The sequence below is a fragment of the Rattus norvegicus genome, chromosome 13 (genome assembly GCF_021556685.1).
Source record: "Rattus norvegicus strain SHRSP/BbbUtx chromosome 13, alternate assembly SHRSP_T2T, whole genome shotgun sequence".
NCBI lineage: Eukaryota > Metazoa > Chordata > Mammalia > Rodentia > Muridae > Rattus > Rattus norvegicus.
The window spans coordinates 76909330-76934441 of NC_141546.1; the positions used below are offsets into that span (position 1 = coordinate 76909330).

At 43.5% G+C, this 25112-nt stretch overlaps 3 protein-coding genes across 26 annotated transcripts in view; 1 reads left to right on the forward strand and 2 right to left on the reverse strand.

Annotated features, from left to right (window-relative positions):
- C13h1orf105 (similar to human chromosome 1 open reading frame 105) overlaps positions 1-11918 on the reverse strand; it is a 43054-nt gene extending 31136 nt beyond the window's left edge. For 2 of the 4 annotated variants that reach the window (NM_001429770.1, NM_001429768.1), the window contains exon 1: positions 11735-11918. In NM_001429770.1, the coding sequence (NP_001416699.1) occupies positions 11735-11755 (21 nt within the window). In that variant the 5' untranslated portion in view covers positions 11756-11918. Of the gene's footprint in view, positions 1-2353; positions 2537-11734 lie in introns of those variants that run through there. The other 2 variants (NM_001014130.1, XM_087581251.1) reach the window with 2 other exon arrangements.
- Pigc (phosphatidylinositol glycan anchor biosynthesis, class C) overlaps positions 1-25112 on the forward strand; it is a 117565-nt gene that overhangs the window by 62683 nt on the left and 29770 nt on the right. For 9 of the 16 annotated variants that reach the window (XM_087581318.1, XM_087581315.1, XM_087581320.1 and 6 more), the window contains one exon: positions 321-1700. The exons of 6 other annotated variants lie outside the window; for them this stretch is intronic. In XM_087581318.1, the coding sequence (XP_087437444.1) occupies positions 531-1424 (894 nt within the window). In that variant the 5' untranslated portion in view covers positions 321-530 and the 3' untranslated portion in view covers positions 1425-1700. Of the gene's footprint in view, positions 1-320; positions 1701-25112 lie in introns of those variants that run through there. One more of the 16 variants, NM_001012207.1, reaches the window with a different exon arrangement.
- Positions 14598-25112, reverse strand: part of Dnm3 (dynamin 3) — a 485732-nt gene continuing 475217 nt past the window's right edge. For 2 of the 6 annotated variants that reach the window (XR_015635077.1, XM_087579968.1), the window contains exon 21: positions 14598-14802. Coding sequence is in view for 4 of the 6 variants with exons in the window: in XM_087579968.1 (XP_087436094.1) it covers positions 14766-14802 (37 nt within the window). In the remaining 2 variants the exon portion in view is untranslated. 6 annotated transcript variants of the gene reach the window in all.

Here is a 25112-nt window from a genome sequence, read left to right on the forward strand (position 1 = left end):
GGGTCCACTCTGTTACCCTGAGACCTAAATACTCTACTGTTTTTAAACCCAGATGTCTTATTAGGTCAAGTGGGACTGGTATTAACTTGTAAGGCTGTGACAATTAAAGAAGGTAATAAGACATTTAACATTCTGAGTCAGTGATGCTATGCAGATATCAATGATTAAGATTCTAATTTAAAATGTGACGGTTTGGTGCCTCGTTATGTCACTAGACAGAATTTATTTAGGCTTTCAATAAGCAGAGTCGTTTTGATTGTAACTGATGCCTACCATGACATCCCCAGCTTTGATATATTTACAGTTCTCTCTTTTTCTAGGAATTTAGTTGCGTTGTCCTGATTCACGGAACAAACTCATCTATTGCAGGCTTAGCCTGGCCCGAAGACTTTGTAAACAAGGAAAGTTCTGTATGCTATCAGCGTGGCATTTCTGAGAGGTCTTAATCTACAACTTTATCAAGAACTAGAATCCTGTGGGCATCTTTGAGGGAGATTGAGCCCGCCTGGATTTCAGGAAAGGATGAGATAATGTGTGCTCAACATGTAGCGGACACCTCCGAAGTCAAGTGGCAGAAGGTTTTATATGAGCGGCAGCCATTCCCTGATAACTATGTTGACCAAAGGTTCCTGGAGGAGCTCCGGAAAAACATCTATGCCCGGAAATACCAATACTGGGCTGTGGTATTTGAGTCCAGTGTGGTGATACAACAGCTGTGCAGTGTCTGTGTCTTTGTAGTCATTTGGTGGTACATGGACGAGGGTCTTCTGGCTCCCCAGTGGCTTTTTGGGACTGGACTGGCATCGTCCTTGGTTGGGTATGTGTTATTTGATCTTATTGATGGAGGTGATGGACGGAAGAAGAGTGGGCGGACCCGGTGGGCCGACCTGAAGAGTACTCTGGTCTTCATTACTTTCACGTACGGTTTCTCACCAGTGCTAAAGACCCTGACAGAGTCCGTCAGTACGGACACCATCTACGCCATGTCCGTTTTTATGCTGTTAGGCCATCTCATCTTCTTTGATTACGGTGCCAATGCTGCTATTGTATCTAGCACACTGTCCTTGAATATGGCCATCTTTGCTTCTGTTTGCCTGGCCTCACGCCTCCCCCGGTCACTACATGCCTTCATCATGGTGACATTTGCCATCCAGATCTTTGCACTGTGGCCCATGTTACAGAAGAAACTGAAGGCGTATACCCCAAGAAGCTATGTCGGGGTCACCCTGCTTTTTGCCTTTTCAGCTTTTGGAGGTCTTTTGTCCATTAGTGGTGTGGGAGCCATACTCTTTGCTCTTCTGCTGTTTTCCATTTCCTGTCTCTGCCCTTACTATCTCATTCACCTGCAGCTTTTTAAGGAAAATATTCATGGGCCTTGGGATGAGGCAGAAATCAAGGAAGACTTGTCCAGGTTCCTTAGCTAACCTAGGGACCTGCATTTCATTATTAAGAAAAGTTAAAAGACTTAGAACCTAACCAGTGTAACATTTAAAGGCAGGGTTCCACTCTCAAAGCAGCAGGCTGATCTGGGTGGTAGAGCTGAGATCAGAAGAGTTTAACCAAGGGTTTAGGGGAAGGTGTTTGCCCTTCAGTTTACCTTGTGACTTAAAAAGCTTTCTGGTGCTGTTATGAATTATTGTCCTTTATTCCCTCTAACAATGATGTGATGTGGGTTCTGCTTATTAAAAGAGTAACATCTATTGCATCGTCTCTTATTTAAAAAAAAAAAACCACAACCCTTATGTATGTGTGCATGAGAGAGAGGGTGGTCTATGTTCAGTATATATGCCCACCCATCAAACTCAGGCTTTGACAACAAGCCTTTACCAGTTGAGCCACCACACTGGCCCTGTCTCATGATTTTTATGAGAGCATAAGACAAAGGTAATATGAAGGCGTGTGTGTGTGTGTGTGTGTGTGTGTGTGTGTGTGTGTTTGTGTGTGTGTGTGAGTGCGTGTGCGTGTGACACGCACATGTGTGCAATCAGTTGTTTAGCCTTTTATCTGTGTACTAAGGAACACCTTTATATATCTAGAGCCTGAATTTGAGGATCTCAGATGGTGGCATCCAGTTTGTTGTCCGATACTACAGAAGTGGTACTCAAGGAGAGTTATATGTCATAGAAACAAAACGTTGAGAGATATTGAAAGAGGCTGGAGGGAGAGTTCATCTCAAGCAATTAGGAAACCAGAGGTGACATTTGATTTACTCTTGGAGGATAGCCTTTGAGAACCAGAGAGGCAATACGAGCAAGTGTGGGAAACTATGGAGCAAGCGAGTGTGCTCAGTGAGGTCAGCTGTCCAAAATGTCACTCTGAAAATGATTGTTTCTACTCAGTTTGAGATCCATACCTGTGGCATTTCAGAGAAAGTATCACAGTAGCTGTGACTCTGATTCTTCTTAATATGAATAAACTTTGTAAATGGCCTCAACTTTAATCCAGCTTGCCAGCCACATTTGCAGGCAAGACGTGACTACATGTGATACAGTCCAAGCGCAAAGACAGAAAGTGACGGGGATTTAGTCACAGAGATCTGGGGGAGGAACACAAAGAGTGGGAGCTTGAGTCATTGTCGGCTCTCTATTGATCCAGTAATCGGGCTCTGTTGCTGGTAAGGGGCAATCCGGCTTGTCTAAAGATGGGACAGGTTGTGACGTCTTGAATTCCCTCATTGTGCAGTTCTCAGCTTTCCCCTCTAGTATTTTTTTCTTCTTTTTTCTTTTTTTTGGAGCTGGGGACTGAACCCAGGGCCTTGTGCTTGCTAGGCAAGTGCTCTACCACTGAGCTAAATCCCCAACCCCTAGTATTTTTTGTTAAAGATTTATTTATTATATATAAGTACACTGTAGCTGTCTTCAGACACACCCGAAGAGGGCATCAGATCCCATTACAGATGGTTGTGAGCCACCATGTGGTTGCTGGGATTTGAACTCAGGACCTCTGGAAGAGCAGTCAGTGCTCTTAACCACTGAGCCATCTCTCCAGCCCTCACCTCTAGTATTGAAGAATCGTTGCAGCAGATGAGCTGTGTACAATGTTGGTGCTGAGCGTCTTAAACGCAAAACTTCAAAATCCGAAATGCTACAGAGTCTGCTCCGAAAAATTTTGAGCACCAATGCTATGCCTGGTGAAAGTTCCACGTTCTACGCCATGAAATCTTCATGTGCAAACTTATTTAAGAAATATAAAATTGTCTTAATGCTGTGTATAAAGTGTATGTGAAATAAGTAAACCTTGTATTTGGATGGATCCTATTCTAGAGCTAACCCTTTACGTAAAAATTTCAAATAAAAAAATGGTTTTGGTCCTAAGGGTATTGGATAAGGAACATTGGATTTGTCATAGTAATTGGGATGTGGGTTAAATTTGAAGAGGTCAAAGGTACAAATGGATGAGTTATTTCCCCCTAGTAGCTGGTTACATCTGCGAAAGTGATACTGTTCCCTGCTTGTTGTAATTTCCAATTCTAAGTATCAAGGGGTAGCATACTATGAAGTAATGCTTTTTATCTTTCTGGTTTCTCACAATGCCTTGACTAGGATTTTGAGCTAATGGCAATTTTTTTTATGTTTACTGTTATTGATGAAGATTGTTTCATGATAAAAAAGTGGGTTATTGTCCCCCAAGATCACTTACCCTGCTTTCTCAAACCCAAGGGCACTTCGTGTGGCATGAGTTATTCTGTCATGCACATCAACGGATAACAGTTGGTTGTAACAGGGAGTGTAAAAAGGCTGTGAGATTTGCCTTTATTTTTTCATATTTTAATACGTTGCCCGATCTGAATGGGTTTCCAGTTGTCGACTCTAGGAAACTCATGCCAGTGAGCTGGATGTTCCAAAAGGTTGAACCACTTTAAACAACGGTGGGGTGAGTGAATATGACTGCTGTTTTCTCCGGCTCTTTTCTATCACTGGTATCTGGAGGCACTCAGTACTCAATCGTATTTGTGAGTCTACAAGGTTAGTGTGGAAGTGATGGGGGATGGGGAGTTGTAAGACGCACTTGAATTTAAGGGGGCAAAGTACAGCAGTGTGTTTGGATACTAAGGGAGCTGTAGGGGGGAAGGGTACCAAAAGCAGGATCCAGAGTGGATGGCGCTGTGTGTTCCAAAGGGACCCATTACATCCTGGTGATGAATAGAAGCAAGGGACAAATGGAGTATAGGTCGCTGAGAGCTGAGTCCTTTTTGTTACAGGACCCTGCCTTCAGTGGTGCAAACTCAGGGACTTTAAAGAGATAAGCTAAGACACTGTGTATTAATACTACAGAACCTTATGTACAAGTGAAGTCTAAAGAAGGCTGTAGTTTTGAGGCCGAGCATGGAGATTGCTTATGATAATACTGGAGAAAGAGGAAGGTCTGGATGGAGAGTCTGGCTGTGGTCAGAGGAACAAGTGGATGGATGGTGATTTCCGGGGAATTTGCTATCTTTATGTAGAGCAGTGGTTCTCAACCTGTGGGCCATGACCCCTTGGGTGCCGAATGACCTTTTCCCAGGTGTCATACATCAGATATCGGGTATTTACATTCTGATTCATAACAGTAGCAAATTTACAGCCATGAAGTATCGACACAATGATTTTGTGGTTGGCGGATCACCACAAACTGAGGAGGACGTGTATTAAAGCGTCTCAGCATTAGGGGGGCTGAGGACCAGTGGGGGAGAGAGAGAGAAGAGGAAGTAGGAAACCAGGATAGCTGCAGCTATTCTAGCGTGAGTGGACTTGTGCGTTTATTAACTCTGCATGAATTAGCTAGTGAGTACAGGGCGTGGCTCAGATAGTATCAATGGTTTACATTTGGGCTGAGGCTGAGTTCCGCATGCTGTGCTCTGAGCCTGATGGCTCAAAAGTCTAAGGGTAATGGAGCAGGATGTTGTATTTGACGCTGTTTTGTTTTGTTTGTTTGTTTGCTTTTTACAGTTTAGTGACCTCACAACTAGGCAACAGAGGAATTAAAAATAGGTGACACAGTGACAAATTGAATAACCCAAATGATAGAAATCAAAGGGACAGGAGGCAGCCTTCTACAAAATGGACTAAGGACTAGAACTCAGCCCAGGAGGAAGACCCATAGGACACGTGGCCATGGCCTATACATTACCAAGGTAGGGCAATATAGTTCACTAGTAGAGGAATTGCCAAACATTTCTCAAACTCTGAAATAAAAAGTCAGAGGGTAAAAGCAAATGTCCATTTGTTCATTAGATGATGTCTTACAGTAGATGGATGCTGAAGTAGCACCAGTGTGAGTTTAGACCAAATGAAAATATAAATTTAGTGGAATTTTTGCATTTCTTTCCAGGAAAATCTCATAGGCCAGCAATGTAAATGGATTCTAAAAAGGTTTAGGGAGAATGAAACCAAAAGTCATGCTTTGTTTTATAATACTGAGAAATTCTGAGCCCTTATCTGTTGCGATTAGGAAGACAAGACTCACCTATGCCTCATTGGCTTGTGACGATCGGAATTCACAAGGAGAAAAAGATTCATCTGACCTGGTCCAGCAGGGGCCACCTTTTATCACTTAAATGCAGCTCTCTAGCCACTCTCAACTTTAAAGCACACTGAAATGGTGTGGGTGTATTAACAACTTAGATTTCTAAAGTAAATACTGTAATGGGAAGGAAAGACCAGGGCAAAGAGTCCAATAGTATTGTGATTGTATCTCAACGTGTCAAGTACTTGTTTACATAATGAGCCACCACCCTTCTGCCTTTTCACGTCTCTTCTTAGCGGTGCTTGTCATTTGTCCTAAGTTACAGGGAAGGCTGGAGAGGGGTGGTGCAAGTGGAAGAGAGCAAAGACAGGAGGAAAGGGAGAGAGGGAGGGGGGAAAGGGGAGGGGAGGAGGAGTGGAGGAGGAGGGGAGGAGGAAGAGGGAGGAGGAAGAAGAAGGGGGGAGGAGGAAGAGGAGGAAGAAGAGGGACAAGAGGAAGAGGAAGAAGAGGAGGAGGAGGAGGGGGAAGAGGAGGAAGCATTTTTGCCTACCTGGCCCTAGTGGAACTGGTAGCTGGTATAGTTTGGATCTTATCTGTCAGTCAAAGGTCACATGCCAAGTGCCTGATCCTACTGGGCAGTGCTAGAACCTTTGGGGAACTAACGGTGTGGAAGGAATATGAGTCTCTGAGAGTATGCCTTTGAAGGCCTGTTGGGCTTGATGGTGTTTCCCAGCGACTTGAAATGAGCAGCGTTGTTTCTCCATGGGCTCCCTGGCACGGCGTACTGCTTCACCCATGCGAATGAGCCATCTAGCCACCGGCTACGCCCTCTGAAACCGAGTCCAAGGGAAGTCATTCCTCCTTCAGCTTGATCTTCGCAGGGGATTTCTTTTTTTCTTCCAGCCACGGAAAACTTAAGTAACATAGGTGTCAGGCCTTGGCATTGTGGTAGAGAGTATCAGAGAAGGACAGGGCTGCAGGGGTGACAAAAGGCTGCTAATCTTGTGCTGTACTGCAGTCGAGTTACACCACACAGAGAGCTAGAAGACACAGGTATGTTTTCAGCATCATGAGGGCTCCTGGTGGAAAGTGTGTTTGTGTCTGCTGCTTTGGAGGAGTTCATAAGTACTGTGAACGTCTCAGAAAGCTTTTGACAGCTCTGGGTTTTAGAGTTCATGCTGAGCATGTATGAGGATGCACATGACACCATCACATCTTCCAAGCCAAAGAAAGGCCCAAGGACACGAAAAAGTAAACAGGTCAGCAGAGGGCATCAGTCACACAATTATGCAGTATTTCAAACCCTTCAAGTAGGCCTGGGCCACAGTGCCCTCTTGTGGAAGTTACAGGTATTCCTTTTTGCAGCAGCATTTGTGAGTTGAAATTCTTACTGACTTGTGAAATCAAGAAAGAAATCTGAGGTCTCCATAAACTCAGGAAGCAAATTGTGAACGGGGGCTTGTTTAATAACAATGTCCCCATCTTAGACACACACAGTGTGTTGTGTGTTCCAGTCGCTATGCTATACATTTCGAGTATATATTATAACAGCCCTGTAAGGGAGGCTGTTTCCAGCTCACAATTTAGGAAATGGAGCAGAGTGGAGGCAGGCAATTTTCTGAGGCAATGTTGACAGGTCAGGCCAACACTCTGCCTTTCTGACAGCTGAGTTGCTTCAAGGGCTAAAGGCTGACTAGCAGATGGCTGCTTCAGATGCTTCAAACCCCCCACCATCCCTTGTATCCTATATTCCCTTCCCTCAACATCTAATAAGATATTTAATTTAAGAGCCCAACAATTAGTATTTTATGATGCTTGCCTTAGGAGTTTATTTGGTCAACAAATGTTCTTTGTGCACTTACTACATGACAGGTATTGTTATTTGTGCCTGGCGTACATCTATAAATGAAAGAGCTTGAAGATCCTTAACCTAGTACAGTTCGGCAGGAGGAGACAGGCGATGGATATCAAGAGAAGGCAACTCGAGCCGTGAAATGTGGATGGCGGCATTTCCGATGACAAAACCAGGGAGGCAAGAGGAAAACCAAGAAGGATGCGTGCCTTAGAAATCAAGGGCAGAACGTGGCTGCAGTGGGAAAGGGTGACCAGCTCCCAGATTCTAAGGAGGGAGAGCAGACTATTGGACTGGCATGGGAGGAGGTCACGCATTTGAAAAGAGTAGTAGCGGGGTGGATGGAGTAACAGCTTATGTGGCTTGGAAATGGGAAAGAGGGTGTAGCAGCGGAGTTTACTGGAAGTTTTGCTTCAAAGGACAGCCAAGGCCTGGTACGGTAAAGGAGGGCTAAGTTAAGCAAACACAACAATGCTGGCAGGTGGGGTGGCTCCTTGACCGGGAGCAGCTACCAGAGTAGTATTCTTGAGTAGGCAAGAGGAGATGGGATATGATAACCAAACCCGTCGCTATCAAGTGGGAAGGGAAGGTACATGGACACACCTGTTGGACACAGAAGCTGAAGCGAGGAAATTCTTTCCCAGCTGCTTCCTTTTTTTAGAGAGTCAGGTGAGAAGGACTCAGGTGAGAGTTATGAGCGAGGGTGAAGGAGCAGAGCGCACTGGGGCAGCCGAGCCTATTGGGAGGACAGACTGCACCAGTTCTACTGGTGCGCTGAGTGCTCCGGAAGTGGACTGAGAGAGCATGGCCCCCCCCATAGGGTCATATGTTCGACTGGGTTGTTTCATTTGCTGAGGGTTTAGGAAGGATTAAGAGGTGTGCCCTCATTGGAGGAGGTGTGCACTGGGGGGTGGGGTTTCTAAAGCTCCTTTCGTGCCCACCCAGTCAGTCTTCTCCTGCTTCCTGCTTCCTGCCTGTGACTGAATCCCTCAGACAGAGCCCTCCCTGCCAGCCTGCTACCATGTTTTACCCTCGTGATGATCCTGGACGAACCCTCTGAAACTGTAAGCAAGAGCCCAGTGAGATACTTTCTTTTATAAGCTGCTTTGGTCATCGTGTTTAGTCACAGCAATAGAACAGTTAAGTCCTTTCAGTATGGTGGCGAGGGATTTAAAATAAAGTCAGCTTCCACTCTATGCCCTTGTTTACATCTTTCGTGGTACGAAGTAGGTAAAGAGCTGGTTTTATCCAGAGTGGTAATTAGTCAAATGAAGCTCAGGGTAGGGTGAGGGATAGAGGCTGCAGGGTGGAAGAAAAAGTCAGATTGAGATCCAGGAAGTAACACTACGTAGCTAGGAGTGAGAAGTGTAAGCCCATGGGCACACAAGGTCAAAACTAGGGGATGAGTGGCTGAGGTAGGGTGAAGGTCCATGCGCAATAGAAATGAGAGGCAGGATGGGGGTGGATTACCTTTGAGACTCATGGGACAAAAAGTGTACGGAAGCCTGAGGAGGTTACAGTGCATGGTGACCTAGGTGACTGCGAGGTCTGAGATGGCTGATAGCAACTGGAGTAACAGCAACTGATAGAAATATCAGTTAGCTCCAGTAGACAGTGTGCTAGGGGGTTGGGGATTTAGCTCAGTGGTAGGGCGCTTGCCTAGCAACCGCAAGGCCCTGGGTTCGGTCCCCAGCTCCGAAAAAAAAAAAAAAAAGTCATGACAGTGTGCTAGGAGTGCTGGGGTAGGGCTGGGTTCTGGGGCCTTCTCTTCATACTGAAGCAGGTCAAGTGTCAGGTTGTATTAAGGAGATGCTATGCTGGTTCACTAATAGGACTCGCCGGCTCGTTTTCTGGGTGAGATGTATTTTTGACTAGAGCCCTTTGGGGATAATCACCAAGACTTCTTAAGGACTGTGAAAAACCCAGCAGCAGTCAGTGTTTCTGAAAGTTTTAGAAACCTCGGTTCTGGCAAGAGAACAGAGCTTAGCTGAAAGGCAAGGTTTGATGGACCACAGGGCCTGAGGAAACACATTCCTTCGACCACTGGGAGGGCACCGGCGAGCTTCGCGGCAGGGAGTGGCACATTGGAACCAGCAAAAAGTCTGCTCGGATGTGCTTAGGCCAGGCCAGTACTTTTGGCTCTTAGCGACCTCAACTCCCAGGTGTCATCAATGTTGGTTTACATTGGGAAACAGCAGCAGTTACCAATCACGTGAGAGCGCCCTTTCCTCCCACGCGCATTTGTGTGTGAAGTGAGGGAGAGCTAGAGCTGCGAAGCAGCTGTTTCCCGACTGCCCAGCATGTGTACAGCCCCCTCCCCAGGCCTGGCTCTGCGCTCTCAGCCCACTGTGGAGAGGTAAGAAAGGAAGGGGACCTTAGAAGAGCAGTGGACGCTTTGCTTCACTGAGCATCCTGAGGTTTTTCTGCCCTGAGGTTTTCTTTGCCCACACTGGTCCTGATTTCCCCAGGGCTGAAAAAAAAAAAAAAAAAGACATCTTCTCTTGGGGCCACTTAAAAGCTGCTTCTGCTTTCCCAAGCTGGTTAGCTGCTCACCGCCCTGGGGTGGCCTGTGGCCTCGTTCTCGGCCCAAGTCACATTTGGACTCTGGTAAGTGAGAACTCTGTGGGCCTCCCACTCTTTTAAAATTACCAAATAAACAGCTCCTTGAGGCCTCAGGCAGCCTTTGTGTACGTAGCTTAAAATACTCTTTTTATGTTTAAAAGAGAAAAAGGCAGACAGAAGAAACTGTCTCTTGGCTCGAACTTGCTCTCTGTTGCTTTCTACCGAGTTCACGCAGGAGAAGAAAATTCCGAGCCAAACAGCCTGAAGGATCAACTTTCAGTAGGTGTGGGGCAGTTTGAAAGGGGACGTTTTAAACTGTGCACGCAGACCCTCCCCAGCATCTTCTTGGTGACTTTCACGTTTCAAGGGCAGGATGATGACTGACTTGCAATTGGTCATGACTGAAAGGCATGGGTTTCAATGAAGTTGCTATTGGAGCTGAAAACTGGACCTGATATAAAGCACCATGAAATTTGATTAAAAGCAGTAAGGGAAGTGGCAGTGCATAGATTTACCTCACCTGCAGCCTGCCACCTGTTGATTGCCCTAGCTTTTGTTTGATCTTAAGGCGTTGATGATATTGTAACGGAATGGTGGCTTGCAGTCTTAGGCCACAGCGTCCATGAGGATAGCAGGTAGATCGTATGGTGTGAAGGCAGCTGGCTGTGCCCTTCCAATGTGGGGGGCATTTCATGGCGCAGTGGTCTAAGTTCACTGTGGTTTCTTCACACACGGACTCCAGTTAAAATATGGAGAGTGCAGAGTTGTTTTTCTTTTCAGTCAGCTTTGTATGTGTGTATGCTGCATGTACACGTAGAAGCCAAGGCTCAATGTAGGCTGTCTTTTTCTCATGATGATGATGATGATGACGACGACGACGACGACGACGACGATTGAGACAGGGTTTCTCTGTCTATCCCTGGCTGTCCTGAAACTTGCTCTGTAGACCTGGCTGGCCTTGAACTCAGAGATTCCCTTGCCTCTCTGCTTCCCGAGCACCAGGATTAAAGCTATGTGCCACGGCTGCCTGTTGGCTCTAACTTTTTAAAGCAGGTTTCTCACTGATCTAGGGTTTACACGTTGGCTGTACCAGCTGGCCTGCAAGCCCCAGAGGGATTGTTACTGCTTCCATTGTGTTGGGCTTCTGGATCTTTTTCATGTGGGCTGTGAGGATTGGAAGTGTGGTGATCATGTTTATATAGCATCTCTACTGGCCTCCGTTTTTAGCAATCTTAACTCCCTGCGTGGTTCATCTAAAGACAGAAATGGATTTATAGTTGGGCAAGCATCCATCCTTATTTATATCGTCCTTGTTTGTTGAGTTATAAGATGGAGCCTTGGCGTCTATCACACTCATTAAAATGTCTTAGCCTGTACATTCACAGCAGTGCTTTCCTCATAGTTATGGTTTGAACAGGAAGTGTCCCTACAGGCTCATGTGGGAATCCTGTGCCTGGATGTCAGCTGGGCTAATCCTAGACAGGTTCATAATTGATGGCCTTATTAGAAGGTGATGAAGAGTAGGGGAGAGAATCATGGGACATGCCATGGAGGGACGTATGTTGTTCCCTGTCCCTCCTTCTCTTTGTCTCCTGCCCTCCACATTGGAAGATGAAGGTTGGAATGAAGAGTTAATGAGTTAGTTGAGAAAGTGTATCTTATGAAGCACCTACGTACCATTAGCAGTATAGACACATTAACACGCTTTGGCATAGGATAATGATCTCTTACCTCTACTCGGGCCCAGAGCGATGGGTTCACCCAAGCTTGGACTGAAATCCTGTTTGCACTTATGTTTCCTGAGGTTGACATACATTTATTTAGTGGTGAAGCTTCAGGAGAGCTATTGCTCTTAGAAGGTCTAATTATTCCTACCTTTAGCTCTCTCTTCTCCATCTCTCAGGCGTTCTCGGCTTTTTGAGCAAGGAACTGGAGAGCACAGACACCTCTCTGTGCTGTCAAGAGGAGACTGCAGCGGTACCTCTTGGTTAGACACCGAAGCAGGTGGGAGAGCCCCCCATGCTTTCAGTACCAGGATGCCTGTCTCCGACACTTGAATGATTCAGAATCTTGCAGCATGTATTCTATTAGGAAGGAGCACTTTGGGTTTTGATTGGCCGGGACGCATTCCATTGTCTCTTTGTCAGACATCACAATTGCTACCTTCTGGAACATTAGGTCATGGTTGGAGCAAATGGATTAATGCTGTCAAGATCTCAGCTAGCTGCATCAGCACTTGAGTCCTTAATGCTTTCCCCCAGGAAGATGACCAAGCTTTTTTTCTTATCATAACAATATGCGATAACTGCTTATTTGGTTATTTTACAAGCTGCTTCTGGTTCTGGTACTTCTCTGGTACTCCTGCTGACTAAGATACTATTATGAATCCCAGAGACATCTGATACATAGAGATGGCTATGTAGGGAATATGGTGGCTTTTAAAAGAAGCACTGACTCCTCTTGACCATCCTGAGTTACAGTCCATCTTGAAGACTGTGGTACTACCTTTTCTCCTCTGTCACACGCGGAGTGTGAAGGTAGAGGTGAGGACAGAAAGTTAGCGATGGTTGAGGAAGTGTATATTATGAAAGAAATAAAAACCATATGCAGTAACCACAGGCCAGTGTCTCATCGGAGCATTTACTTCTATTCCAGTCTCTTCTCCTCCCACCAGACTCCCTCTGTTTTTCTTGTCTATAAAACTTCGGGAGACTAAGGCCATTTCAGTTTGATATAGTTGGAATTTCACTTTCTTCTTGTTCACCAGGTCAATTCAAATTGTACATGTCCAGATTATGTTAAGTACCAGGTAAAAGTAGGTGTGCATTTAAATTTTAGACAAAGTGAAAAAAATACCAAGGACTTGAAAAAAAGTCACCTGGGAGCAAACTCTTGCTTGCACTGGCAACACTTTGCTTGGCCAAGGGCTATAAAACCCTGCTGGTGTAAGGATCTATCTAGTAAAGATATTGTAAAATTCAAGGGGCTGGAAAGATGGTTCAGTGTCTAACATTATTTGCTGCAGGAACATGAGAACATAAGGTCCTATCTGAGCACCCATGTAAAAAGCCAGGTGTGCATGGAACCCCAGGGCTGTGTAGGGCAGAGACAGGAGGATCCTTGGGCCTTGTTGACCACCAGCCTAGCTCCAAGTTCAGTGAGAAACCCTGAATGAAAGGAATAGGGTAGGGAAGGATAGAGTGGGATACTAGGATGTCCTCTGGCCTATGTGAGTTCATATACAGATGCACACATGAGAGAATCTACACATACATACATACATGCATGTCAAATGATGACTGAGGGTAAGGGAAAGGCAAAAGGAGCACAGTCTGTATTTCACACCAGTTCAGTCGCCCTGGGTTACAGGAAAGCCAGCTGAATGCCTTGGTTTGCAGTCTTCATCATCTTCGCCAGTAACCCTGTTCATTAACCAACCTTGGATGTAGCAGAAGGGAGGTAACCCAGGGTATGCGACTTGAAACACGAGAAGCTGGCTTACATTTTTGAGTGGAGAATTTAATTCTTAAAACTTATTTAAGTGGCTTTCGTGATCCAGAGAAGATGGTTTTAATGATACGGGGTCTTCTTTTTTAGAATAAGGAGGTCCTGCCCAGATTGTCTCCATGCCTTCCTGCGCCAGGACTCCCCCGGGTCAAATGTAAATGGGACCCTAGTGAAGTAAAGGGAACATGGAGTCCTGGAGACTAGTTTGCTCTCTTGATGTGTAGTGTTCTGTTTTAAAGAGTGAAATGGGGCGTTTTCACAAGGGCCCTCATCCGAGAAGAGACAGCTCCTTCTCAACCCAAACTCGGTCCAAGTACATCTCTAAAACAGAAAATCACAAATTAAATAAGAAGCCGTTGGCAAAGCTGCCACACAACTGGCCGAATGCACTCTATCACTTTAAAAGTAAGCGCTCTGCTCGTATTAATTTCCTGCGGGTGAGGGGGGCAATAGTAAAAAAGAAGGACCTATGGCCTAAAATTTTAATGCTGTTATTATTTTAAGGACTGATGCATTAAAAAGTTTCCTCTTCCCTCAAGCTTCTACTTATCCACTCTCTTTGGCGTTTTACCGACATCTTGAAGAAATTGCCCGAGGTGCCAACATTTCCATTCTGTGTCGCGCATGTATTTTAAGCAGCATGATTTTTCTTCTTAACCCCAAAATTTGCCAAACAGAATATGTGAGTTTATGCGTTTCAGACCTACAGTTTCTTCTGTAATATTCAATTTTTTTTAAAAATCTCCTATATTAGTTTTAGGAAAATAATATTTTGGTGCAGTAATAACTTTGATGAGATTTCTGGAGGCAGGTTGAAAGGATTCAGACTTTCTAGATTCTAAATGTTAATTCTTTTCTTTCTTTCTCTCTTTCTTTGTATTCCGTTGAAAGAAATTTCATTAATTTTTTATTTAATTCAGTACAGTATCGTTCTCTGTCAACGAGTATCTGAAATCACAGTGTAATGTAAATTTTTCCCTTTCAGCTCCTAATATAGTAAACTCTACATTTCAGGGGCTATGTATGGTGTTACATGATAACTTCAGCTCTTTGCGGGTGGATACAGAATCAGGAGTTCAAGGCCAGCCTTGGCTGCCTGAAACCCTGTCTTAAAATATTCATTAGCGGAAAAAAAAGCTAGATAAATGAATTTCGCCTTACCTGGCTCTAATAAGTGTATTGTTTTTAACTTGAGACTTTATTCGATAGGAAAAGAAATGGAACACATGTAATTTTTAAAATATAGAATACTTTATTTTTTTAATTAAAGACATAGATCAAAAATAAAAGTTTTTATGTACACGTGACATATGGTGCAAACAGAAGTTTTTTTTTTTTTTTTTTTTAATAGCATGGGTAGATATGCTGTTAAACAAAAGGAGATGACTAGGTGATGGGGTTAGGATGGTCGGCCTGGAACTGCAGGAGGGGGTCTCCTAGTCAAAACAAAAAACGAAATAACAACAAAAAAGAAAAACACAGAGGTAGAGGAAGAAGACAATGTTTAAAGTATAAAATAAGTCCAGATAATAGCATGCAAAAAAATATCCCACAAAAGTCTAATTCAAGTCAGAAAAAGAAACCAAAACAGACAAAAAACAAAACAAAAAACTCCAAAACAAAGCAAATGACCAGGCATGCATGCATGCAGAAGTGAAAGCACGTCAGGAGGCAAAGTTAGCAGCCATTAGGACCTGCCTGATACACCCTCCCCAGCACCCTCCCCAACTCTGGGCACCATCAGCATGAGACATTAGTGCCCATTCAAAAGTATTACCATGACGCCCCATGGAAGTATAATTCCTTGCAATCAAATTCGGGTGAATTAGGGTCAGTATTACACATAACTTTTGGACTTGCATAGTTGATTCTAAACCCTAATTTTCTGACCCCAAATTCTTTCCAAAGTCTTAAGTGAATGACATGACCTAAGGGGAAAGGAGTTGCTGGAAAATATGAAGGAATTTGAAGGAAATGTCAGTTTATTACCTTAGTCAACACGTTATGTCTAGTGAAGTTTTTTTCTTTTTTTTCTTAAAGTGAGGAAATTAAAAGGTACCAAGATCAAATGAACAACATCATCCCAACACAGAAAACCTCAGGGGGTTAATCTTCAGCCTTGGATTCATAACTAAGGATCTGTCTGAGATGAATAGTTGTGTGGTATGGCAGCCTAGAATCAAGTCTAGGAAAAATAACAGGCGGGGACTGGTTCTTGATTGCCCCAGGGTTTGTAGGAATCCCCTTTGGCTTAGAGCAAGGAGCAGTGAAAATTCTGATTTATTGGTAAGTGGGTCCAGGGTACAACAGACTTGGTTCTCTGGATCAGTCTCCAAATCCCTACACTGGTTTGTATCTCATTGGCCCATGAATTGTGGACACAGGAACAGCTGTGTGGCTGATTGACATCAGCCTTTAGAATTTGAACTGATTCCCAAATCTAGAAGATCGGGTAACCTCCACTCTGTGGGAACAGCTTTGAGGCAGACAGAGGGCCAAAGACAGACTGGCCAGTGGATTCCAGCCGAAGTCTGCACTTTAATTCCCTTTGTAACCGACCCACTGTGCGCTGACTCTCATGGCTGTGAGAGGCCATCTGAACCCCTCCTCCTGTGGGATTCCTCTCAGAGCCACCGCCCAGATGTCCAGTCACATATTTTTACTTCAGTCTTGTTAAGATTACAGTTGGCTCTATAGAGAGCAAAAACACAAACTTATTTTCGTTTTTAAATCTTCTGTGAGATGTTAATGGGTCCAAATGGACTTGGCTTTTTCTGAGCAGTGGTCACAAAAACAAAACAAAACAAAGAAAAAAACCAAACAAAATGAAAAAACCGTTGCTTTTTCCAAAGTCCTAAACCAATTTTTCTCCAGTCCAATTTAATCTAACTAAGTTAGCCCCCCATATATATGACGAAAAACTTGTTCTTAGTTCCTGACCTTTCAACTGTGGGGGGTCTGCAAGCCTTGGGCTTTGTGAGATCCAGGTAATGGTATCCCTGGTGTTTTCATGAAGAAAGTGTAATTACATTTCTGTCACGCTGAATGAGATTTATCACCTGCCTAGCAAACAGAAACTATTTTCAAGTTCTGAAGGGGCTTTAGAACACTTTAATTACCTCAGCATGGTGGGGAGGTGAGCCATTAAAATGAACAGCAAATCCACAGTGCTGAAGGGCCGTTTTGCAAGCACATGCCAAAAACACCTTCCCATGGGAGCTAGGTTGGCGTTCCAGCTCAGAAACAGGATCCAGACACATTATGTCCTAAAACATTTCACTGACAGCAAGAAAGTGCTTCAAATAGTGTGGTGACGTTCCTTCAGACAACTCCTTCCCTCTCGTGTTCACATACCCTGTATCTAGCGTTCCTGTTGTTGCCAGAAGAGTGGCATTGACAGTCACAGCATTCAGTGGACTAGTTTGTTCGACTATGGAGCCTGAGAGTTTGGGTCTTTGCTCCGTTCCCTTTTCAGAATTCTCTATTACGTATAGAGTGCTTGAAGGCAAGTGTCACGCATATATGTAGGCTTTACACATGTAAAAACTATAAAGTCCTGGAGTACCAAGTTAACCAATTTTAAAACTCAACAGCCTGGTATCCATAGACACCTATGCTTAATCTAGTCAGGATTATACATCCAGGTTCTGTCTTCTCAAATGTTCAGAAAAATAACTTCACAGATACGGTTATATCTAAACACTAAGAAGAGATCTGCAAGGTTATTAGGACTCAGTTATTAAGAACGAGTTACAGACACTCTTCTCAGCTCTGTGCCCTGTCTGCACTGAGTCTGATGGTGACCTTGCTATGGGAGGAACTCTTGGAAGGATTTCCTTCTGTGTTTTCTCTTTTCTGTGAAAATCTCACCAAACAAGCTCTGCTCTGCCCATCCTATCTATAGGCCGTGCACCATCCCACAGCAGGGGGCTGAGTTGGGAACATGGGAAACTGAGGAAGGACAGACAGACAGAAGGATGGTTATCCTCAGTTCTTTGGTGAGGTTTAATTTTAAAGAGACCTGATCTCTTCATTGGCAGTAACCTCACAAGTGAAATGAAATTATTTAATCAATGCAGCTCTTTTTTTTTTTTTATTAAGTGGAGAAGAGGAATTAAGGTAGGAGACGTGAGTCTCACCACGGTTTGGTAAGAGTTGTGGGGGCTCTGCTCCTGTGCACCTGATCTTAAGGGATCTCCTTCTGGGATCTTCTGCTCAGATATTATTGTCGTAAAGCCAGCTGTGCTTCCGGATGTCTGTCCCGAGCTGGGAGTTCGTCTTGCTCTTACACTTGAACTTGTCACATAGCTTTTTGTTGGTGACAGTTTATTCTAAAATAATCGTGTACAAGTGGCTTTTCCTCTTGCCTATTGCCCCCTAAAGCAATGTGTCCTAAAGCTTAGAGCCCTCAGTTCCGCGGGATATTGCATCAGTGAAACTTTTGTGATCAAAAAAAGTCTGGGAAGATTCTGGATGTTATCGGTCTCTTAAAGATGCACAACATAGTTTGATTTATTTTCTTTTAGTAAAAGACAGTTAAATTATAGCCATTTATTTCCCAAGTATACTGGTAAAATGACTTCTTGGTGTGTCTGTGTGTGTACTCATTGTGATCTCAGGCCTTGAATTAAGGCAGTGATTTTCGCCAATAGCTCTTGCATGTATTCTGATTCCGATGTCACTACAGTATGGAGCACCAATAAACAACCCAAAACGTGACAGTATCAAGGGTCGAAGAGTGTAGGTGAAACCAGGTGCTGGATGAGTTTCTCAAAGTGCAATCAAAAGGTCGCAGCAGAAAGACGGGAGTCTTGAGAACAAATCAAGTGGAGATTTACAAAGGTGGCAGAACGGATTTAAAAGCACAGGGGGAAGGTTGCCAAAGAGCGACAACATTGTCCTTTAAAAAAATTTTTTTTTTGTAATTTTCATTAGAATTGATTTGGAATATTATTGCCAGCCATTAGAATCATGTGATTAAAACAAAACAAGTGAGCAGCGTGAGTTCTTATCCATGTTCTCCACTTGCGGGAAATGTTCAGACAAGGAAGTCGCGGGGCAACATTATCACAGCGGTCTGCCCAGCTCTTCCCCCATAATGATATATCCTGGCTGTGCATGGAAAATTAAACCAATAGCCTTCCCATCTCATTGCTTTATTATCTGCATTTAGATGGCATAGCCTAGAACCATGTGTGTTGGTAGGGGGTGTTTATTATCTAAAAACACAATTAGGGGAAAAGGGGTTGTTTGCACGTATTGGACACTTATCTTTTCTTATTAGTGCACAGCCGGGTGCATTTTCTCTTCTATGCCCATGAGCAGGTGACGTGGATGGGTTAGTGTGCAGTGTTTGTCTTCTGTTGACCTAACATGTAAACAGACTACCCCCACCCCTCAGGTTTTTCCAACAAATTCTTCCTTCCAGGGCAAAGTGTTCCATCATGGTAAATAAAGGCCACGCCATCCTGCCGTCTGAGGTTCTAGTCCTGTAGGCCATTATCTTAAATTACAGGCAGTGCCTTCTCCTACTTCCTTCCTTGGATTTACCTGGTTTACTCTGTCTAAAAAGAAAAAAAAAAGTCTCCTTTCCCACAACGTAAGGACAGAAGCGCAGAATGCTATCACTCCCCACTTTAATAATGCTGGGCCACCTTGAGCCAAGGGACAATGGGACTTTACTCCCAGGTGTCAGTGAAACGCACAGACTCAGATGTATACAAGGATGAGGAATTGGGGGTTCCTTCAAATGTAATCATTTATTTCAGGTTCAGAAATACAGTTTCACATTTTTTTTTTCACAATAGGTACATGACCTTCAAGGATGATACAGGCTTTTAGGAATTTGCTTCAAAAAAATCCCATTCACAGAATCCATATTAATCCAGCATTAAGAAATCCCCAAAGTGGTAAAAACGACAGTGGGAAGTATTCTGGTTCATGTTAAAGAATCAACGGAGAAAACAAGGTTTGACTTCTATGTACTCAGTCATTCACACGAAAGCGAAATGAAGTTTGACTCAGAACGGGGAGAGAGGAGGAACACGTACAAGCCCATGGAACAAAAGCAGTGCGTATATGAAATCAAACACACAGGGCTATGGTGGTAGGGTTTCTGGTTTGTGAGGTGTTTTCACAGATTGGCAGCGGTCAGTACAAGACGGGAGTGGTTTTTGTATAAATCGAAAACATTATGAGTTAAAGTTTAAGGGACTTAAAGGTAAAAGTTATAAGGAAATGAATGCCTTGAGTTGAGCCACATGTAGTCCTTGAGCAGTGGAAAGAGGAGTCTCACCAGTGTACCAGTGCTGACAGGCCTTAAACAGGAGGTTCTCTGAGGTTCCTGTCTCTTGCTCTCCACACATACAGATATTATTACATGTATGCATATATACACAACTAGCGATGCATATACTATATATGCTTCAAAAATATTGTTAAAATTTCACACACAGAGCACCACGTAATTTTAAACACATCAGCTAGACAGACGACCTATTGTTATCTAGGAGACAAGCTGAGTTCTTTAGAAAAGACTAAAGGATCTGGCGAACTATCCGTTATTTCTCTAAAATTGGCTTCACTCACAGGAACTCTAGTCCACAGGTTAGTGCGAGGTGAAGTGATAGCGCTCATGCTTCTGTCTTACATGCAGTCACCTCTTGCTGGATTAAGACAGTTAGGAGGTCTGTTTAGGTTTTGCCACTCATCCTACAGAGAGTCCCATCGATGTAATTGTACTGTTTTCCAAATGTACAAGGTTTACCTGACAGAGTAGATACCTGCAAGGAATTGAGTATCCTGTCCCCCTCATGCTTTAATAGTTTTGCTGACTCTGTATTCTTTTAACCTTTACTAAAGAGATCTCATTTAACCTTTTTTTTTTTTTTTAAAGCGTCAGCTCAACAATTCCCAAATAACACCATTCTAACTAGAGACCCTGGAGAAAAGCTCCCAAATCTTATACTTTTTTTTATCAAAGTATCACCCCAAAAGTAATGCCTTCTTAGGCAGCAGTGCTGTGGGTTTCAATACAAAGGACCGTAGACATTGCCTTGTCATGGCTATAAGTATGGTGATCATCAGGGTTATCGTAAGCTTTGTGCCCCTCAGAATATATACAGTATGAGTTAGGAGAGCTTCTGTTTCTCACGGAGGTCATGAGAAATGAACTACCGTAATCATGTTATGGCAAGTCTTCCCAACATACATATTAGCACAGTTAAAAATATATTCATACTCTTACATACTGAGCACAGGTTTACACTGATATTTATATTCATATATATATGATGTACATAAAATCACAATCATGCTTAATGGCATTTTAGTAAGTGCTTTTGAACCTACTTACTTAAAAGGACACGAAACACGTGGTCACTGTATATGTAGTGTATTCTTAGGGACATGCAGAGAAAACGAGTTGGACAGCAAACACTTGTCACATACGGGTGTCAGGTCCCACTTCATAGCTTAGAGTATGGCTACAGTCTAAAGAAATCACGAACGAATCTATGTGGCTACTCCTTAACTCTAAATCTAGAATGCTGACGTCACAGGAACTGTTCGTTACGCTTTTGGATAGAATGAGTATGTATCTGCACAAACAGAGAAATTGCCAATAAGTAGACCCCACTGCTCTTCTGTGTAATAAGACACACTAAAGGCAAATATTCAAGAAGGTATTCTTGGTAGATGCTTTTTGGAAATACATCTGTTCTAAATACTGTTTCATGGTCCGTCCACTGATGGCTGGTTATTCCGGTTAACCAGTCTGCATGCAGAGTTTAGCACGAGACAGGAACATTGGCTTATCAAACACGTACAGTTACCTTTTCACATCCCGAAAGCACTTTTTAAAGTTATTAATTATGCTAGACAAGATAAAGCTACACCTGTTGTGCTGACAACACTGGGGTCATCAACCAGGAGGGCTGACTGAGAGATCAGAAACGGAGTGGGAAGCAGGAGGCCCTTGGAGCTTCCATTCCCATCACCAGGCCTGATGTGCACGGTGCACACTCCAGTGAAACTTCAGGCTTCGCTCATGTTGGTGCTTCCTGTTAGCAGAGTGCAGACCCTTTGAATCGCAGCCGTCTGAAATTATTCTGAGGTGCCAGGGTTGGCCTTCTGGGGAGGGGGGTGGTAGAGTAGGGGATTCTGGCTTCCACCAGATGTAACACGGTAGCCAGCAGGACGAAACTGTCCTGACAAAGGGACACATTTGGGACAGGGAATCTGTGGACCAAGAAGCAAAAGCTAAAGATGACAAGCGCCATCGTTTACCGTCTAGGATCAGTGGGAAGAAGTTTGGAGAGACAAATCCCCAGTTTTCCTTGACATTGGCCTGTGCTGATTTGAGAACACACCAGTGGTTTTCTGCAATAGTTTCCTCCAACGAACGAAAAATTTGAAATATAGCAAGATGCAAAACCACAGGAAGAACGAAGCCAAGCCCTGAAGTATCTAGTTCATTAGCTGCCTGTTTTAGAGAACTCATAGGAAGAAGCCAAAAGGGAGTGCTGAAAGGAAGGGTTTTGTGGAGAGCCTCATTGTCTATGAGTTGTTCAATTATAAATGCTTGCCTAACGTTTTCCCATTTAGCTGGGATACCTTTCAAAGACAATGTGCATGTCTTACATGAGTACCATTCACAAATACTTTTTTTTTCAACAGGGAAAAATTATAGAGAACCTAGAGCATTGGTAATTCTGTGTAACTTAAAGGTTGAAAACCACCCCTTTGTACGTCTCATGTTCTCCAACTTTTGCCAATTATAAGTGGGATCTAACCCATTAGAATAAATTCAATGCAGTGACATTTTTCACTTAGAAAAAAGAAGACTTTTTCAAATAATGGCTAAACGTCTTTACATCACACTTTTTATAGCCCCTTGCTTTGGGTAGAAACTGCACAGGAAATTAAAGTGAAGGTCACATACAAATCATGTTGACCGCCGTCATTGGGAGATGCTGTAGTTAGTAAGACCTGATTTGATTTTTGATTATGGAATACTGTCTCGGGATGCTGCAATTCAGTGACAGCCCACTCTGCAGTCTGGGTGCAGTTAGCAGACAGAATTCCTTTTGGCCTCTAGCTGTTTGCTCTGTTAACCATCTGGTCATAGGTAGTTCAAAACTTAGCCTCAAGACTGAACTAATGACCTGTAGGCTAGGCTGCACTCGTGAAGTTCAGAGATCTTAGAAATTGCAAACTTTTTCTGCAGCTCAGTGTGGCTGCTTTTCGGGAGCAAGCCGTGGCAAGGCGTCTGTAAACCCAGGAGCTGTGCTCCTAAACCATGGCATCTCTGATGAATTGCCTTCCCGTACCAGGGGCCACACTCTCCACGCAATGGTGCCACGGTAAGCTGCAAGATTTAAGAGAGTCTGGAATGGGTAGAGACATTAAAGTACTTTGAAACGGATTCTTCTATGGTCATTTATATGTAAACCATAGAAATCATGTGCTAGCATACACTTAACTTTTCTCCAGCCAAAATAATAATCATAATAACTAAGTGGAATTAGTTACCCATGCCCCTCCCCCAATCAACTGGAAATGCCAACCTTCCTTCATCATAGCCCACAAAGAGGTAAATAATAAGATAATAAATTATATTTCCCCAGACACTGTTAGAAATGGCAATTTACTTTTGCTTCTTTGAACTCTAAAAGTAGGCAAACCTATCCACCGATCACCAAAAATCCCTCGAGCTTTGCCTTGATGTTGCTTGTGCTTCTAGCATGAAGCAAAATGCACAGGAGACGCTCCCCGGAGCAAACCCTGGAGACGCTCCCTTTACAGCCTGCCTCGTGCTCCTGAAAGGCTCCCGATTTAAGCAATCCTGATTTAAAAACCTTGCCATTTATTTATTTATTTATTTATTTATTTATTTATTTATTTATTTATTTTTAGCAGTCTTATGAAATAAGGAGGGAAAGAAGCCTAAATAAGCAACTGCGGACTGAGTGGTGGCATTAATATCAGACAGCAGAGTTTCTGCCACCCAAAACAGAATGTGGGAGAAGTCGGTGTGGTTCCAAGCTCACACTCTTGTGTCTGTTCGGAAGCCTCGTAAGCTCCTCTGTAGACAGCCTAGAAAACTCTTCCAAAGCAATTTCTGCTATCTGTTGGACAGGTAAGTGGTACCAAAGTATAGGACTGTTCTATAAAACTACCTCGGTCAATACAACATATTAAGCCTCTCTACAGGTGAGCAGGTTTTCAGAGTCAAACCCTAAGGTCTAACCCACCATGAGCAATGAAGATGAGCGATGAACATGTTAGTAGGACTGGCTACTTGCCTATGGAGGTCCATACATGCGACTACTCATGGTTGGCTGCAAAGGTAACCGAATGCTGCTTTTGCATGAATCATTAGTGATTTAATTGCCATGCCGGACACTTCGTTTAGTCTAACAGTGAGGACTCTAGTGGACGGATTATAGTGGGGCGAGTTGGTGATGGGGGTGGCCTCCGGCTAGAAAAAGAGAGAGAGAGAGACAGGTAAAGGAACAGGTGTAGCAGCAGAATCGTTTCTTCAGGACACTGACATAGAGCCGTCATGCGCATGCACATGCAATTCAGGCCAGTAAGAGTGGTCACGCTCGGCAGTGATTCTAAGACTCTCCTTTCTGAGTCATCCAGGTAACAGAGTTTTCAGTGGAAATCGTGTATTTTTTTTCGTTATGCAAATCTTTGTGAAAACCAAAGGGATTTCCTCCAATACTAACACAGATATAGAACAACTTAGAGGCCACTGTGAAACACACTGCACAGATCTGTGACGGTTGAGTCCACTGGTTGTAGAGAGTTAACTGTACTTAGGTGTACCCACTCCAGGATCTAATAAGATGTATTAAGTCTCAACATTGGTTTTCAGTCTTTCCCTGTCTCTGCCAGGGCGTTATCAATAACTTCTCAGTGCCTTCAGTGGTGGCTTTCCCCAATCATTTTTCATTTTGCTTCGAATGCAGACCATCAAAATTCAAGGCGCTTAGAGTGTTTTTTTGCAGCGGTTATGAGCAGGCTTGATGGATGTGAGCTTCTTGCTAAGCTGTGTGAATGAGAACTCCTGTTTGGAGCCACCCACGTGATTCAGTGTTATTGGGCTTGGGAAGCTCAATGTTACCAAGTCACATTATTTATTCCTTGAAATACGTGTATGTCACAAATATGTTAATGAGCTTCCTCTGTGTGTGCTCTATATACAGCTACCCTGGGGATGGGTTTTTAGAACTCTCTAATTCAACACATAACCTAAATGGAAATATTTTTGACCAATATTTCCAGCTGAATTTTTTTTCAGAAGACCCTTTATAGAATTGTAGTCATTTTTCTGACCTAGAAGCACTAAGCTGGTCAGATTGGATACCCATTTTCTGGGACAATGTATGACCATTGGAAAAGTTGAACAAAACAATCATGGAGTGTCTCAAAGCCATACCCTGTTTCCTGGTGGTTAGAGTTGATAATATCATTGTGAAGGCCTAAGTTTGTTTCTCAGTTAAGTAACCCAAACAAAAATCACAAGCTACATGATAAAATTCAAAGCCAAGAGAAAAATTGAAGCAGAAAGCTATTGCTGATTTAATGGTAAGACTACTGACCACTCTAACATGAAGTCACAGAGAGTCCTATACCTGAAAGCTAAGAAACAACAGTGGGTTCCAATTGAATGTCCTATACTAGTTTTACTATTTAGCAGTGACTAGATCTGTGCACTGTTCACTAAGCGCTACTATGT